The sequence below is a fragment of the Pezoporus wallicus genome, unplaced genomic scaffold (assembly GCF_028554395.1).
Source record: "Pezoporus wallicus isolate ANWC-B61680 ecotype Strahan unplaced genomic scaffold, APGP_CSIRO_Pwel_v1 contig_227, whole genome shotgun sequence".
Lineage (NCBI taxonomy): Eukaryota > Metazoa > Chordata > Aves > Psittaciformes > Psittacidae > Pezoporus > Pezoporus wallicus.
The window spans coordinates 6883619-6898820 of record NW_026635704.1 but is presented as its reverse complement, the minus strand read 5'-3'; the positions used below and the strand labels follow the sequence as shown (position 1 = coordinate 6898820).

Below are 15202 nucleotides of genomic sequence, written 5' to 3'. Positions count from 1 at the left end.
CTCAGTTGTGCCCTGCAGGCACAAGGCAAAATAATTACAGATTCAAAGAACTGCAGCAGATATGTGGCCTAAGGTGCAGAAAGCCATGAAACCTCAGACTGGATAAACCAGTATGGAGAACAACAGCATGATGTGTTTTGAACAGCAACAACACGGTCACTTGTTAGCATTCAACTCTCTGCTTCTAAGTCATCTCTTGCTTTCTTTTGAAAAACATGTTTTCATTTCAACTCAGAGAACTTCTTTCTTTCCTAAAAGAGACCCAACCCAAACCCCAGAGAAGATCTAGGTTTCAAAGCAACTGATGCATGGTGAGCCTCAGAGGCACTTACATTAAATTCAGCCTGACTCACTTTAGCCATTGGCTGTACTGTGCCTTGTTTGTGGGCTTCTCTGCTAAGGTTGCAGCCGCTGTCAGCAGAACAAAAACTGCAGGAGCTAGGAGATACAGTACTATGTCTTCTAATGGCAGGATCTTCAGCCATGTATCTTCAAACTGTACAGTCTTGTGTGCTTTGCTCTATCCCTCTCCTTCTCCGATTCACATAGTCTTTTCATCACTAAGAGTCTTAGCAGAGAAGCTAATCCTTTATGGCAATTTTAGAATAGACTGTTTCAGTTAGAAGGGACCTACAATGATTGACCACCTCTCCAGGAAGCCTGTTTCAGGGTTTGACCACCTTCTTGGTAATAAATGCTTCCTAATGTCCAGTCTAAACTTTCTCTAGTGCAGCTTTGAACCATTCCCACGTGTTCTGTGACTGGATACCAGGGAAAAGAGATCAGCACCTCCCTCTCCCCTTCCCCTCCTCAAGAACCTGTAGAAAGCAATGAGGTCTCCTTCAGCTTCCTTTTCCCCAGGCTAGACAAGCCCAAAGTCCTCAGCCCTCAGCCACTCCTCACAGGACATTCCCTCCAGCCCTTTCACCAGTTTTGTTGTCCTCCTCTGGACACATTTAAGGACTTTCACATCCTTCTTAAACGGTGGGGCCCAACACTGCACACAGCACTTGAGGTGAGGCCCCACCAGCTCTGAGTACAGTAGGACTATCACCTCTTTTGACTGGCTGGTGATGCTGTATGTGATGCACCCCAGGGTGAGGTTTGCCCTCTGGGCTGCCAGGGCTCACTACTAATTCCTATTGATCCTGCTGCCGACCAGCAGCTCCAGGCCCCTTTCTGCAGAGCCTCTCACCAGCCACTCCTCTCCCAGTTTATACTTATGCTTGGCATAAGTGGAAATATTAGCTCCACCACCATTCTAAATCCTTTCACTTTATACCACACCAAGAGGTATGGTGTGGTAAGCCACACTTTATATCACAGCAAGAGGTGCAGGCACCTTCCCTGGCCACACAGAAGCCAAAGAAAATGGTGAAGGACCATCTGTCTATGGTTTTAGTCTCCCATGGCAGTGTTCTTACTTCAGAAACTACCATTGTTTCAGCATTCAGAAGTTCTTGTGATGGCAAACCAAGTAAAATTACCAGCTGATGGTGTGACTAGAGCAATAAGCAAGACAATTTTGGGGGAGGACATCTTAAGGCAGACAACATCAAGAAGCAAGAGAAACTAAAAATGAGAGCCCCTTGTTCAATAAGCATGTGTGCTAATCAGTCTGGCACAGTGTATAACTTCTTTTCTAGTTCAGTAGAACTGGTTGACTTCTAACAACGCAATTATCTTCTGTAAGTGAGGAATGGAAGGTGCTGCCTTGAGGTCAAAAAGTTGCAGGTAGAGAGAAAGGACAAACAGAAATGGATGGAAATGGAAGTGCCCTGCAATTGAACTGATCAGCTTCAGTAGATAAATGTTTTGAAAAAGTCCGGGAAAGGGTGGGTCATGTGAGGAAAGGGAAGGAAGATTTGGCTTGGGTTTTGTTAGCATCATGGGGGAGATCAGGTGAGAGATAAGAAAGTAACAGTTGAAATAAATGCATACCAATTTTTTTTTTTTTTTTTCTGCAAGAAGGATTGGACAGAGGTCCTCTATAGATGCCAGAAATTGTAGAGCTGCACTAAGGGAATGGGTGCGTAAAATATTATTGAGAGCAGGCAGCATAAAGGACTGAGGATAATATGAATAGCGGTGATGGATCTAGTTGTAAAATGGTCAGGTAGTGGTAGGAGCATTTATTCTTTGAGCTGTACAAGAGGAGGAGCAGGACTCAGATCTTGGCAGGAAGTCCAGATTACAGAGAGTGAAGGACTAATGAAAGATCTGAGTCGACATGGAAGATGGAAGATGGAAGAGATAGAGCTGTCCTCTGAAGATGCTTGGTTCTTGAGCTACCTTAGATCAAGAAAAGGAAGCAAAATCTTTTGCTTATTTGGTTCAAGCACAGAAGCAGGAATATTTAAAAGAACATGAGGAGGTAAGACTCCTTAGTGTGAGAATGACAGTCATTTGAGGTGAGGGAAATTGGGGAGGAAAGAGCAGGAAGCAAAGAGGACTGAAACAAATTTTGTATGGTAGGCTTTTGGTGCATTAAGCAGAGAGCTTTCTTTTATAACACTGCACTTAGTAGCTTAAACTGACAAGGAAACACAATCAATTTACTATACTTATTCTCTTTGCTGTGTCATTCTTCTCTTCTTGTTTTATATTTATGTAATATTTCTGAAGCCTGAAAGCTTATTTAAAAAAAAATTCATTTGTCAAAGATTCAACTCAAAAGGGTTTTTCTTCGGAGCTGCAGATGTTATGGTGCAGGGACAGGGAAGAATGCACTGTATTTACAATTCTATTTCTGTAACAGATAATCAATACATTGTGCTCTTCTGTGTTTAAAGAAAAAAAACGAATATGGTGCCAAACTGTGATTATAAATCCTTTGTGTCTTAGAGTGCACTCATTTTCTGGAGATTAGGGGCTGTCCTTTATCAGCCAGTTCACTTCTGAAAGTCCATGATAGACTGCTGCTTGCCCGTCTGCTCCAAGGAGCAGCAACCTCAACTTTATCATCAAGGAAACCCCCAAACACATCTGTCAGGGGAGGAGGTAAAGCAGAAATACTGCTTTCTCAGGGCAGACCCTCACAGGCAAATCTTACTTTTTTTATCTGGAGCAATAAAAACTGCAATTGAAAGTGGACTTTGGAAGTAAGGTATTTACAAACAGACCTTTCTTTCTTTCATTGTTTTAATGTGTTTTGGTTTGAGTTGTTTTGGGTTTTTTTTCAGGGGAGGGGGAAGATTGGGCTTTTGGGGTACTAACTTCCTTTGTGCTCAGGCTGAAGGGAAATAGTCCTCAGCATCTATTTATCTATTCTAATGTGCTCATATATATAGTGCTGGAAGAGTTGTGGGCAAATGGGGATAAGGTCTAACACATAAAGAAATGTCTGTCAGCAAAAGACGTTTTAGCAGGTTAATGAGGAACTTGGTAACAGCCTAGTAAGGTCATTGCAAAACCATGTTTCTTTTTGCTGAAATCACTTCAGCCTTTTAAAACCACAGGAAAATACTCTGCTACTTCATGGGGAGATTTTGTTGAATTGAAAATAGTGTAGGTAACGTTCTTTTTTAGGGTATTTTTAGCAGTGATAGTCAAAACCCAGTGTGAAATGGACATTTCTATTCATTACTGCCGTTGGCGGGCCAGAGGAGGGTAGAGGACCCTAATTTTGTCAGTTTAGATTTACTGTGACTAGGTTTTCTCTGGAGAGATTGCAAGGGTGACTCTTCCCTCAGTGACAAACCCTGAAGCTTCTCCCATGATGCAGTACAAGGAGCAAAATGGCTCCAGAATCCATCAGCAAAATGGCTCCAGAAGCCAAAAGTTATGCTGCTGCCAAACAAAATGAAAAACTAACAGACTTGGGTGGGTGCATGCAGCCACAGCATCACTGGGCAGGCCTGCATGCTCAGAGGTGAGGGGAGAGTCTAGTTTTTCTTCAGCCAAGTCCAGTTTTGGGCAGGAATTAAGATTTACAGTTGTGGTCAAGCACTCAAAAACTTTGTCTGGGAAATGCTATGCACGCTTATGCTTCCCTACAACTTAATTGCAGTTTGTCACCAGAAAGAAATACAACCCTTAAAGACAACAACTATTATATATATATTAATTGAAGCATGTTTGTTTACTAATTCAGGTTGCACTGCAGACTGGTGAGACAACTGAGTTTTACAAGCTTGCTTTTTAATCTCAACATTTTTTCACAAGGAAGCAGTTGTAATGCAGAGATGTCTGTGTGAGATACCTGAGCAAAAGCAATCAGTTTGGCTCTGCCACTGCACTGCTCCACGTGGCTGGAATTATTCTGCTGAAAAACAAGGTAAACTTCCCCATCAACTCCATGCTGCTGCAGCCACCCCAAGACTAATATTCCATCTGCATCACCTTTTGCTGCTTAGGTAGATTTTCTGGGGAAAAAGAGCTTATTAAAAGTACATTGACCTTTAAAATATGTGGCACTTTTCTTCCACTTCTGCCAGTGGTCTGGAAAAATCCCCTCTGAGAAATAAGAGCTACAGCATTTACAAGACTCAGCTTTTCAGTTGGGTGATCTAACAATTCATCCAGGAAGCAGGTTAATATGGTCATGTGTGCAGGAACTAGGGCTCTTAAAAATTAGTTGTGGCATAATTATTTACTTTAGAAAAACATTATTAACTTTTACTCACCACTTTTCCTCCTCTACTTGAACTCCTATGGACTGGAACTTACTGGTTGCTTTATTTTCAACTGATTTATTGGACTCTTCAGCACCATCAACCTTAAAAAAAAAAAGAAATCCAGCTACTTATAACATATTTTAACAGAGATATAGCCCAGCTGCTTACAATTTCTATGCAAAATAAGTGTCTGCACATATAACTTGTACTGTAAGTACCTTCATCTAGTCAGATAGTTTACCTGTGCTGTGCCCATTTCTGATGTTATTAGTGGACATTCATTATTCTTGTTAATCTACAAATAATTTCTAGTAAGACAACATTCAGCCTGCAAAATGTAGATGGATTTTATCCAATGTTTTCCGGAGTCTGGGTGTTACCGTTTGCCTGAGCAAATCTCTGAGCAGCTGTAACTCCACTTACTGTGCTCTGTTTGTTTGATTTTACCTGTTAGTCTGTATATGTGCGCATACATGAACTCATGTCAAAATTATGTGTTTATTTTCAGTGTTTATATCAGAGCACTGTACGGATAAGACTTAAAGAAAACAGATGCTGCTTTTGGATGCATTTTCTTTACTGCTTCATTATGCAAATAGGTGGTCCCCAGGAGCAGAGGCAGGAACTTTATATCACCTCCCCATCTCTTTGAGGAGATACATACCAATGGTGTAAAGTTAAGATTTAAGTCACATTTAAGATATGTCTTTGAGAAAAATCAAAAAATTGTGGGTCCAGTCAGTGCAGTTGTTAATTGCCAATGCTATATATGAGATTAGTAGTCATACAAGAAAAATGATTTCTGGCACACAGAATTTTTGGACCACAGCAGGGTTACAAAGTGACCTGGGGATTCACTCTGATTCTGGATGTACCTTCTGTTGTAGTTAGCATCTCTTCCACCAGTAAATAAGCTTGTTGAGAGCCACTTGAACAGCCTATGCAGGAAAAGTGCTCAAGGAGGGATGAAAAGTTACAGACCTGCTCAAAGAATTGAGGTACTTACCTGGTACTGAGGCTTTTGGGGAGATAACTGCCTTAAATCCTATAACTGAGAGAGAGAAGGAGCCTTCTGATGGAAGGGTTTTTTTTTGCTTTACGTTGTTTTTTGCCAAACAGATTTACAGCAAAGGCTTGGGGTGCAGCCCCAAGTGCCCAAAAGTGACTGAGGGGTGCAGAGGACACACATGGAGGTTCATCATGAATACATATTAGCATTGTTTGTTAGAGGAGGAAGCAAACCAAGACTATGCCTCTTCAGCTTGCCTTGCTCTGCAGTGATGGGCCAAGCTATAATTAAGGTGCATACCTGGTCTGAGTAGAGTATAAGCCTAAACTAGGTTCTCTTTACAGTCAGTGGAGAGAGACTGACTCCACACTGCCAGTTTGAGGGCTGACAGCATACCTACCTATTTTAGGGCAGTTGTTTCTAAAGGAAGTAATTTCTAGCAGTAACAGCTATTTTATGGTATTTCCACTCCCACACTACCTCTTCAGCTGTACCACCATCATGATTGGTTGTGCAATGATGCTGCAAAATGGACCAGATAGCAGACTAGTAGTTTTATTTGTGAAGCCTGTCTGACTCAAAATCTCACTGATGGGCATAACTGGGAGGGTGGAACAGTGCATGGGCAGGAATCCTGTAAGACTGTATCACTGCTGAAGGCTTTGTTTCATGTAATCCCAGTTTTTGGCATCTCCATTAGTTTGTACACAAAAATTACCCTGGCAGAGTCTCATGACAATCCCCAGGCAGCTTTCACATGTGATTATATTGGTCATCTGTAAATTTCAAAGTTTCAGAGACCTGAATAGCATTTGGAGCTCTATTTGCCTCAGATCTCAAGAAACTGAGGCCCCTATACTTCCAAAAGCAACATTTGTTACTTGCAGAAACACTACCTGAAGAAGAGACATCAGGGAGATGGTGTCTCAAGAGCCATGACTCACATTACAGTTGTTCATTTTGGCTTCTGCAAACGTGGAAATGATTTCTTTCTGCCTATCATTTGCAGGGTGTTTGCCTGCTAAGGAGTCTTTGTTGCCTTGGTCAGTGAAATGAGGAATTACAATGTTAGACTTGGCTGAGAATGGGAATAAGTAATAGAAGAGCTTTCCCTATCCCTGTCCCACCTGGATCATGCACCTGTGTTTAAAACTGAACATCGGCCCTTCTTTCAGAATATATCCCAAACAAACATCCGTGAAACAGAAAAAGGCTACAACCAAGGCAGAGAACCGAACCCACAGGCAATAGTAATTACTGCCCTTCCAAGAAGAAGTAAGAGAAAACTCGCAGCTACTCCAGAGCTGCCCCTGGGATGGCATACTTCTACACAGCACCTTTCATCTCACCAGGCTGATGCAGAGATTTCATGGTAAATTCTTAGGCTTTGCTAATCAGACAAGCTTGTCCAGGCACATAGAGCTGTGCGTACAACCTCCATCTGCAAGAAAAACATCATGTCTTCAGGCTGATAAGATGTAGATTGCTATTCTATTTGCTTGGGGTTCATCTCCCATCAAAACCCATGTTGATTCTCAGTTGATTGTAAGTTCAAGCGCTTCATTGCAAATGTTAATCTTGCAGGCAGATAGCTGGAGTCCTATGCACGTTCTTCTTTTCTTTATTTTTTTATTTTTTGACTCTTTTTTTGGGGGGGGGTAGAGGTATGGAAAAGATTAATTAAGAAAGCAGATTACATTGGTCTGGTTTATTTGCTCTTCTTCCTTCTCTAAATAGGAGTGAACTTTGGGAGGGTTAGTTTTCTTGTTCCCTTCCACTAGAGGTAACAAAATGTAATTTTCTTTCACAAGGGCAACTTAGAAGAAATTTACCCTCTGCTCTTGAGGCTGAGATAGCAACAACGCTGCCTCATTCAAGTGGCTACCAGTCATTATGAAATGCATGAATAAGCAGTAACAATTAATTCACTGAGGCTGGACGAAAATATTTTTTGGGTGATAGTGTAATGTAAATCATTGTTTTACACATTCCCTTTCAGTGATTTAATTCATGCCTTTCTGACCCCCGCTGTGTTATGATTCATAGATTAGTGCTCATGTGTGTAATTTAACAAAGCTGAATAACAAACAGCAAGGAGACTTAAACAAATCATTGCATCTGATGTTTTTACGATAAATTAGGAAAACATCATTAGTACCATGCAGAATGATTATGCTGCTGCAATTTCTACATAAGTACCTGTCAGGAAAAAAAGAAAAATACACAAAACATTGCATAACAAGCAGTAAACCAGATGTAGAGATCCAAAACAATGGCAGGCAATAATCCATGTACTGTACTGTACCTGTATTCCAATAGACAAGCATCTGTTTTTCTTGAAGTGGTCCTTCTTCCTATCTTCTACTGCAACGGTGGCAATGGTTGTGGTGGTGGTGACGGTGGCAGTGTTGTTCCCTACATGTTGGCTTGCAGGGCCGTGGATCTGTGCATTGGCAGCTTCAATAGCAGCTGTCAGAGCCTTCATACTGTCCAAGCTCTCTGTGGAGTTGCTAAGTCCAGACTGACTGATGATATCTCCCCTCTGTCCATGACCATCCATATATGCATCTTGGGCAGATTCTGTGCTGCTCTGGGCTGTGATAGAAATAAATGGTTTCGTGGTAGTTCTTGGTGGGACTGGAGGAGGTGTCTTCTTATAGGTGGTAATGCAGGATGACACTGGAAAAAAACATATGAGAGTTCTTGATTTATCAAGGCTGCCAGGAAAATGGATGCAGATAGGATTACAAAGCATCAGTGCGCATGGAAAGAGCAGATGTAAGAAGCACACTGTCAGCCACAGAACCCTCAAAAGCTCCAGTGTAAGGGCCACAAAAATACCTTGCTTATTGGTGTCCTCTGTTCCTACTAATGTGAGTGGCAGAATTGCCAGCAGAGGGAAAGAAATTATCTATTTGCCAATTTCTTCCTTAGTCTCTTTAGGATTGCTTTCTTCAGTATATTGTCTACTAAGTGTTCTAAGTCCCATGGGAAGAAGTTCTTGCATCAAAATGTTTGTTCTGCTATGGCTTCCAAATGAGATTCACAAGAATGATGAGTCTCTCACCACTTATCCTAGCTGAACTGTACTTCACACAGCCTTATTGCAATTGTTTTCTGTCTCTGCCCTGTCCTACTGTATTTACCAAGCTTATTTGGAATTTTAAACTACATTTCTCTGCTCAGAGATGGACCCTTAAACCTGTGTATTTCTTGCTATAAAACATCTCACTAGTTGCACAGACCTCAAATACTTTGAAATGCTCTGTAAGCCTCTGAAGATATTGAAAACAGCACTTTGCCACGCCTAAATTTCTCACCATAAATAGAAGATATCAGTTCTGGAGAAAAAATGCTTGATTTTATACACAGGGAGTTAGTGTAATGAGGTCAACGGCTAAAGCCTGTAAGTGAGTGGGACTACTTAAAAGAAAGAGTAAGTATAAATGCTTATAACAAGAAGCTTTAATAGAAGTTTATGAGAACTCCTCTTTTTCTATTTTGAAGGCCGTGCTCTCTTTTTAAGTGCTGGTATATGGATTTAGAAGCTTAGCTTGACATTCCCAGGTTAAAACCTATTGGCCTCTATACATATAATCACATGCAGAAAGCACTACATGGAGATAGAAACATCTTCCTTTAAGGGATAGTTGGCATCTTTGCGTTACTGAAGTCTTGGAATGCTTTCAAATGAGGAAAGAAAAGTCCATTAAGAACAAAAAAACAACCATGATACACTCTATTCTTTAAGAAAATAAATGCAGGCATGAACCTGTGCAAAGTTCAGACACAAACATGTTAACATAAATTCTTATTAACAGTAATCATATGGCAAGAAATGAATCATCAGATCATTTTAATTGGCAGACGTCTATGCCACCCACATAAAAGGTAACTCTGCTACAGCTGTTCTGCTTTCTGATGTACTGTACATGCTTGTTAAGCCAGAAGCCATTATGGAATTAATTTGACTAGCTCAGATCCATATGCCTCATCTCCAGATAGCTGTAGGAATAGTTACAATATAAAAGGTGTTTCCAGGGCATGAAATCACACAGGATTTTTTTTAGGGATTGTAGTGTAAGTTTCTGATAACATGTCTGAACCCATGTTAAACATGTTGAATGCTAAGGGAAAAAAAGTGTTTCACTAAGGCAGTGAGGGTTTTGAAACTATGATTCACTTCTGAAAAATCAAACAGAAACCACAGCACCTTTGAGAGGAGAGATGGCTAAAAATGAACTTGTCAAATTTTAACTGTGCGGAAGTGACTAGTGCATTAGGGGTTAAAGGTGTTTTTTAAAGTGCTTATGACAAGATCAATATCTGGAACTAACAGAAAGGATGACAAGTTTACAAAGGGGACTGTGAATTTTGTGCTGTTCTTTACTGGTTTTGATGGTGCCAAAAAGCATTCGGTGTGACTGCACATTTGGGTAAATCAGCTGCTGTTGCTGCAGAACAAGCATTTACTCTGGGACTTATAGAGAGTTGTGGAGGCTGCTGCTTGGGTGATGATATCCCAGAAACAGCCCAGGTGGTTCATGGTCTGGAGAATGTTCTCTGAGTGGTGGAAATGCAAACTGAAATTCACTGCTGAAAATTCAAAGCACATACACATGCATATATCTGGGTAATGCTTTGGGAAGCTGGTGCCAAACTTGTCTAATAGAGATTGGTGTGCAGTGTTACTTTGCAATTCAGCAAAGTATAAATTGCACCTTTTAGAATATGCTAGGCAAGGTCATTGTGGAATGGGGACAAGCCAGCTATTTCAGGACATCCCAGCAAGGCACATAAGTATCATTTTTCCTACATAGCAGATAGGGAAATGATAATGAAACACACTCAGAAAGTGCTCTTAGGTAGGAGACAGCATCAAAACCAAAATGCAAGCCTTAACAAGACTTGTCCACACATCACTGGTCATCCCCCACTAGAAAGGGAGTCAATAGCAACTGTCTATCAACTGTTACCATGCACTCTGGACGCAGCAGTACAAATACAGAAATGCCTGATTAAAATGTCTTTCATTCTGTTGGTAAATGTACTCAATGAGGAGTCTAATCCACACTGCAATGAAAGATGTTTGCACTCAGCTAATTAAATCTGAAGTTATTCTTAAGAGGGGGAGAGAATTGACAAGTCATATGGTGAAATTGTAAAGAGAAACGGCAAACGTTCTTTTAGCAAGTCAAAACAAATCCTCAGTTTCCTGGAGTCATGCAGCACATACTGTACAGCTCTGGAGAAGCAGAGTGTGCAAGTCATAAAAGAACCCCAGGCACTTCATTACTGGAAATGATGTAAGCTCCTGCCGCTCCTCTGCAGAAACGACAACAAAACAATGCTCAGGCCACCGTCGCTGTTGGAGGCAGCTGCGCTCTCAATGCTGTAGCTGGCTGAGCCCTCCAAACAGCTGAAGCACAATGATGGGAGGGATTTGGTGCATCAGTTTTTCTCTGGGTGCTTTCAAGAACCTGGCAACTTGCGACATGGCAACCTGAAGGATCTGCCCACCGTTCAAGTGGCTATGGTATTTTAAATGCCAAGATGCTTGAAAAACAAAACAAGTACTCCCCAAGAAAAATGACAAAACCCTGGCGTTCTCCTTGTGCAGCCAAGAGAGCCTGAGTGTTCAGTCAGTGCTTGGGAAGAGCACTTCATGTGCTCTGTCCCTGTGGGCAAAGGGGAAGCTCATCCATCCAGCTCTCCTGCAGCAGAGATGGGCTGCCCAGCAGGACGACTCAGAGGGAGAAGATCACAAGATCACGGGACACATGAAAAAGATGGAGAAATCTTCACTTCACACACAAGGAACTTTCAAGGGGTTTTGCACATGAAAGTCGTTTTAATTCACATCAGGAAGTGAATTTAAACGGCTATATAAATTCCTTGATAAATATGTTCTTGGACATGGATCAAAGAGCGAAGTTCTGTACGGAAAGTGAACTGACTGGAGAGTCAAGTCAAAGTAGTCTTGTTTTCCATTAAAATTGTTTAGACATGGAGTTTATCAGAAATATCTTTTTGAATAGCAAATGTGTGTATGAACCCCCAGTTTGTCACAATATAGACTAGCTTTTTGTAGCGCTTAGAGCACACATGCTGCTGGACCAAGTATGCATTCCTCTCCTAGGGCATAAGCAAGGCTTAATCCAGAAACTAGTTCAGTCATGCACAAGAATCTTCCGACTCCTAAAGCACCTTGAATTGGGCCCACCGTTTCCAGATGTATCAATCTACCAAGTAATGCTCTCCTTTTCCTTTTGATCTTTATCCTTCTTCTGTAGCCTGCCTTCTGGTTACAGTCTAATCCTAAAGACCTAGTGAAAAAGCACTTTCTCCAGATTGAGAATAAAAAAAAACCCAGTCATGGTGCTTGTCTTCCTAGCCAGTATTTCCAAACAACTAGCTCATGGGACAGGAATTTGGAACAGGGAGTGTCAACCACCCAGTTCAGAAGGAAGTCTAATGATAAAAAAAAAAATAATCCCAGATTGCATACTAATAAAGGCTTGAATTTGAACGTTTCATTGTAAGAGCACTTCAGTTGTTTAAACATGCTCACTAGGGATATGAGCCCTCAGGAGCAAACATCAGCATGCAAACACAAAGTTTTAGCTCAGTGAATGGGTGCTCAGGAGAACCCCAATGCAGATTAATGTTTGTGAAGAGATCAAATTCATGCACTACTTTGAACAGTTCAAGTGATGAGATATGTAAGCAATATCTTCCTAATTTGGCAGCCTCATATTAAATTGTTGACTTAGTTAACAAATACAGGAATAAATGAAAGTGCAAATGTAAACTTAATTTACATAATAGTGTTCCTCTTGAGAAAAAGGACTAATTCCACAGCTTGAAAGAAGCAGCAAAGGACAACTTGAGCACAAGTAAGATTTAAGATACAAGGCAGGAGTTCTTCTACTCCACACAGATATGCCTCAGTCTTCTGATTTACTGTCTATTAAACAGGTGTGTAAACAGCAGTGCCCTTGCATCTCACACAACTGCAACGCAAAGCACAGGTGTAGGCACATCCAAGCAGACCTGAGACTCACAGCTGCAGCTCCTGAACTCCCCACACAGAGGTGCAGTGCTTGATTTGGTTTGGTAGAGTTGTTATTCTCTTTACCATGCACTTCTTTCCTTACTTTATGGAGCTCCTGAGGAAAATTCAAATGAAAAAAGAGGCTTATAATAAGTGGAAGCAAGGACAGGTGGCCTGGGAAGAGTACAGGGATGTTGTGTGGGAAGCTAGGGACCAGGTTAGGAAAGCTAAGGCCCAGTTAGAATTAAACTTGGCTAGGGATGTTAAGGATAACAGGAAGAGATTGTACAGGTACATAGCAAATACAAAACGGAGAATGTAGGCCCCCTCAGAAAGCTCTCGGGAGAACTGGCTACACAGGATTTGGAGAAGGCTGAGGTTCTGAATGACTTCTTTGCCTCAGTCTTCACTGGCCAATGCTCTGACTGCACCACCCAAGTCTTGGAAGGCAGACGCGGGGACTGTGAGAATGAAGACCTTGGGCCCACTGTAGGAGAGGATCTGGTTCGAGACCATCTTAAAAATCTGAACGTGCACAAGTCCGTGGGTCCTGATGAGATCCATCCACGGGTCCTGAAGGAGCTGGTGAATGAAGTTGCTAAGCCACTGGCCATCATATTTGAGAAATCATGGCAGTCAGGTGAAGTTCCCAACGACTGGAAAAAGGGAAATATAACCCCCATTTTCAAGAAGGGGAAAATGGATGACCCAGAGAACTACAGACCAGTCAGTCTCACCTCTGTGCCTGGCAAAATCTTGGAGCAGATTCTCCTGGAAGGCATGATAGGGCACATGAAAATCAACAAGGTGCTTGGTGACAGCCAGCATGGCTTCACTAAGGGGAAATCCTGCCTGACCAATTTGGTGGCCTTCTATGATGGGGCTACAGAACTGATGGACAGGGGCAGAGCAGTTGTTGTCATCTACCTGGACTTGTGTAAAGCGTTGGACACTGTCCTTGTCTCTAAATTGGAGCGACATCAATTTGATGGATGGACCACTCAGTGGATAAAGAACTGGCTGGATGGCTGCACACAAAGAGTTGTCGTCAATGGCTCAAGGTCTGGCTGGAGACCAGTAACGAGTGGCGTCCCTCAGGGATCGGTGTTGGGACCAGTCTTGTTCAATATCTTTGTTGCTGACATGGACAGTGGGATTGAGTGCGCCTTCAGCAAGTTTGCCGATGACACCAAGCTGTGTGGTTCAGTTGATAAGCTGGAGGGAAGGAATGCCATCCAGAGGGACCTCGACACGCTTGTGAGGTGGGCTGATGCCAACCTCATGAAGTTTAACCATGCAAGTGCAAGGTCCTACACATGGGTTGGAGCAATCCCAGGCACAGCTACAGGTTGGGCAGAGAAGAGATTCAGAGCAGCCCTGCGGAGGACTTGGGGGTGTTGGTTGATGAGAAAATGAACATGAGCCGGCTTCAGTGTGTGCTTGCAGCCCAGAAAGTCAACCGTATCCTGGGCTGCATCAAAAGGAGCGTGACCAGCAGGTCGAAGGAGGTGATCCTGCCCCTCTACTCTGCTCTTGTGAGACCTCACTTGGAGTATTGTGTGCAGTTCTGGTGTCCTCACCATAAGAAGGACACGGAACTGTTGGAACAAGTCCAGAGAAGGGCCACGAGGATGATCAGGGGACTGGAGCACCTCCTGTATGAAGATAGGCTGAGGAAGTTGGGGCTGTTCAGCCTGGAGAAGAGAAGGCTGCGTGGAGACCTCATAGCAGCCTTCCAGTATCTGAAGGGGGCCTATAGGGATGCTGGGGAGGGACTCTTCATTAGGGACTGTAGTGATAGGACAAAGGATAATGGGTTAAAACTTAAACAGGGGAAGTTTAGATTGGATGTAAGGAGGAAATTTTTTCCTGTTAGGGTGGTGAGGCACTGGAATAGGTTGCCCAGGGAAGGTGTGAATTCTCCATCCCTGGCAGTGTTCAAGACCAGGTTGGATGAGTCCTTCGGTGATACGGTTTAGTGTGAGGTGTCCTTACCCATGGCAGGGGGGTTGGAACTTGATGATCTTAAAGTCCTTTCCAACCCTAACTATTCTATGATTCTATCATTTGGGGGGGAATGTTTGGAAATAGGGTTTCAGATCCTGTATTGTTATTTATACATGCAAAAAACTGGTATGAAAGGAGAGCATGTGTTTTCCTAATAAAAACCTATTTTCATATAGCAGATGGCTTCTGAGGATGTAGAGATTTACTATTACAAAACTGAAATAAAGATTTTTATAAGAAGTTCTAAACTGCCCAAGGGAATAATACCACAGTGAGTTATGGATATCATTATCCCAAATGAGAACTACTGAAATCTATGTACTACACCATCAGGACTTCTGCCAACAGCATGATTTTTCCACACCCCCACACTGCCAAGCCATGTACCTTATCCGACAAAACCCTAAGCCACACTGCGTTAAGAAACAGGCATAACTGCTAACTAAAATCCTGCAGAAACCTACGCAGAGTACCTAAACTATCTTCACTGCACACAGTAGCACCACCAAGATTTAA

General features: G+C 42.2%; 1 protein-coding gene and 1 long non-coding RNA gene across 7 annotated transcripts in view; one reads left to right on the top strand and one right to left on the bottom strand.

Annotated features, from left to right (window-relative positions):
• Positions 1-15202, bottom strand: part of DLGAP1 (DLG associated protein 1) — a 405562-nt gene that overhangs the window by 22025 nt on the left and 368335 nt on the right. For all 5 annotated transcript variants that reach the window (XM_057397547.1, XM_057397548.1, XM_057397549.1 and 2 more), the window contains 2 exons: positions 7931-8304; positions 4626-4717 (listed from right to left, as the gene is read on the bottom strand). In XM_057397547.1, the coding sequence (XP_057253530.1) occupies positions 4626-4717; positions 7931-8304 (466 nt within the window). The remainder of the gene's footprint in view (positions 1-4625; positions 4718-7930; positions 8305-15202) is intronic.
• Positions 2047-6901, top strand: LOC130592878 (uncharacterized). Of its 2 annotated transcripts, none has more exons than XR_008970687.1 (3): positions 2047-2374; positions 4165-4276; positions 6801-6901. It is a non-coding gene; the product is annotated as an uncharacterized LOC130592878 (long non-coding RNA). The 2 variants fall into 2 exon arrangements; XR_008970688.1 differs by lacking the exon at positions 2047-2374 and adding an exon at positions 2808-3106.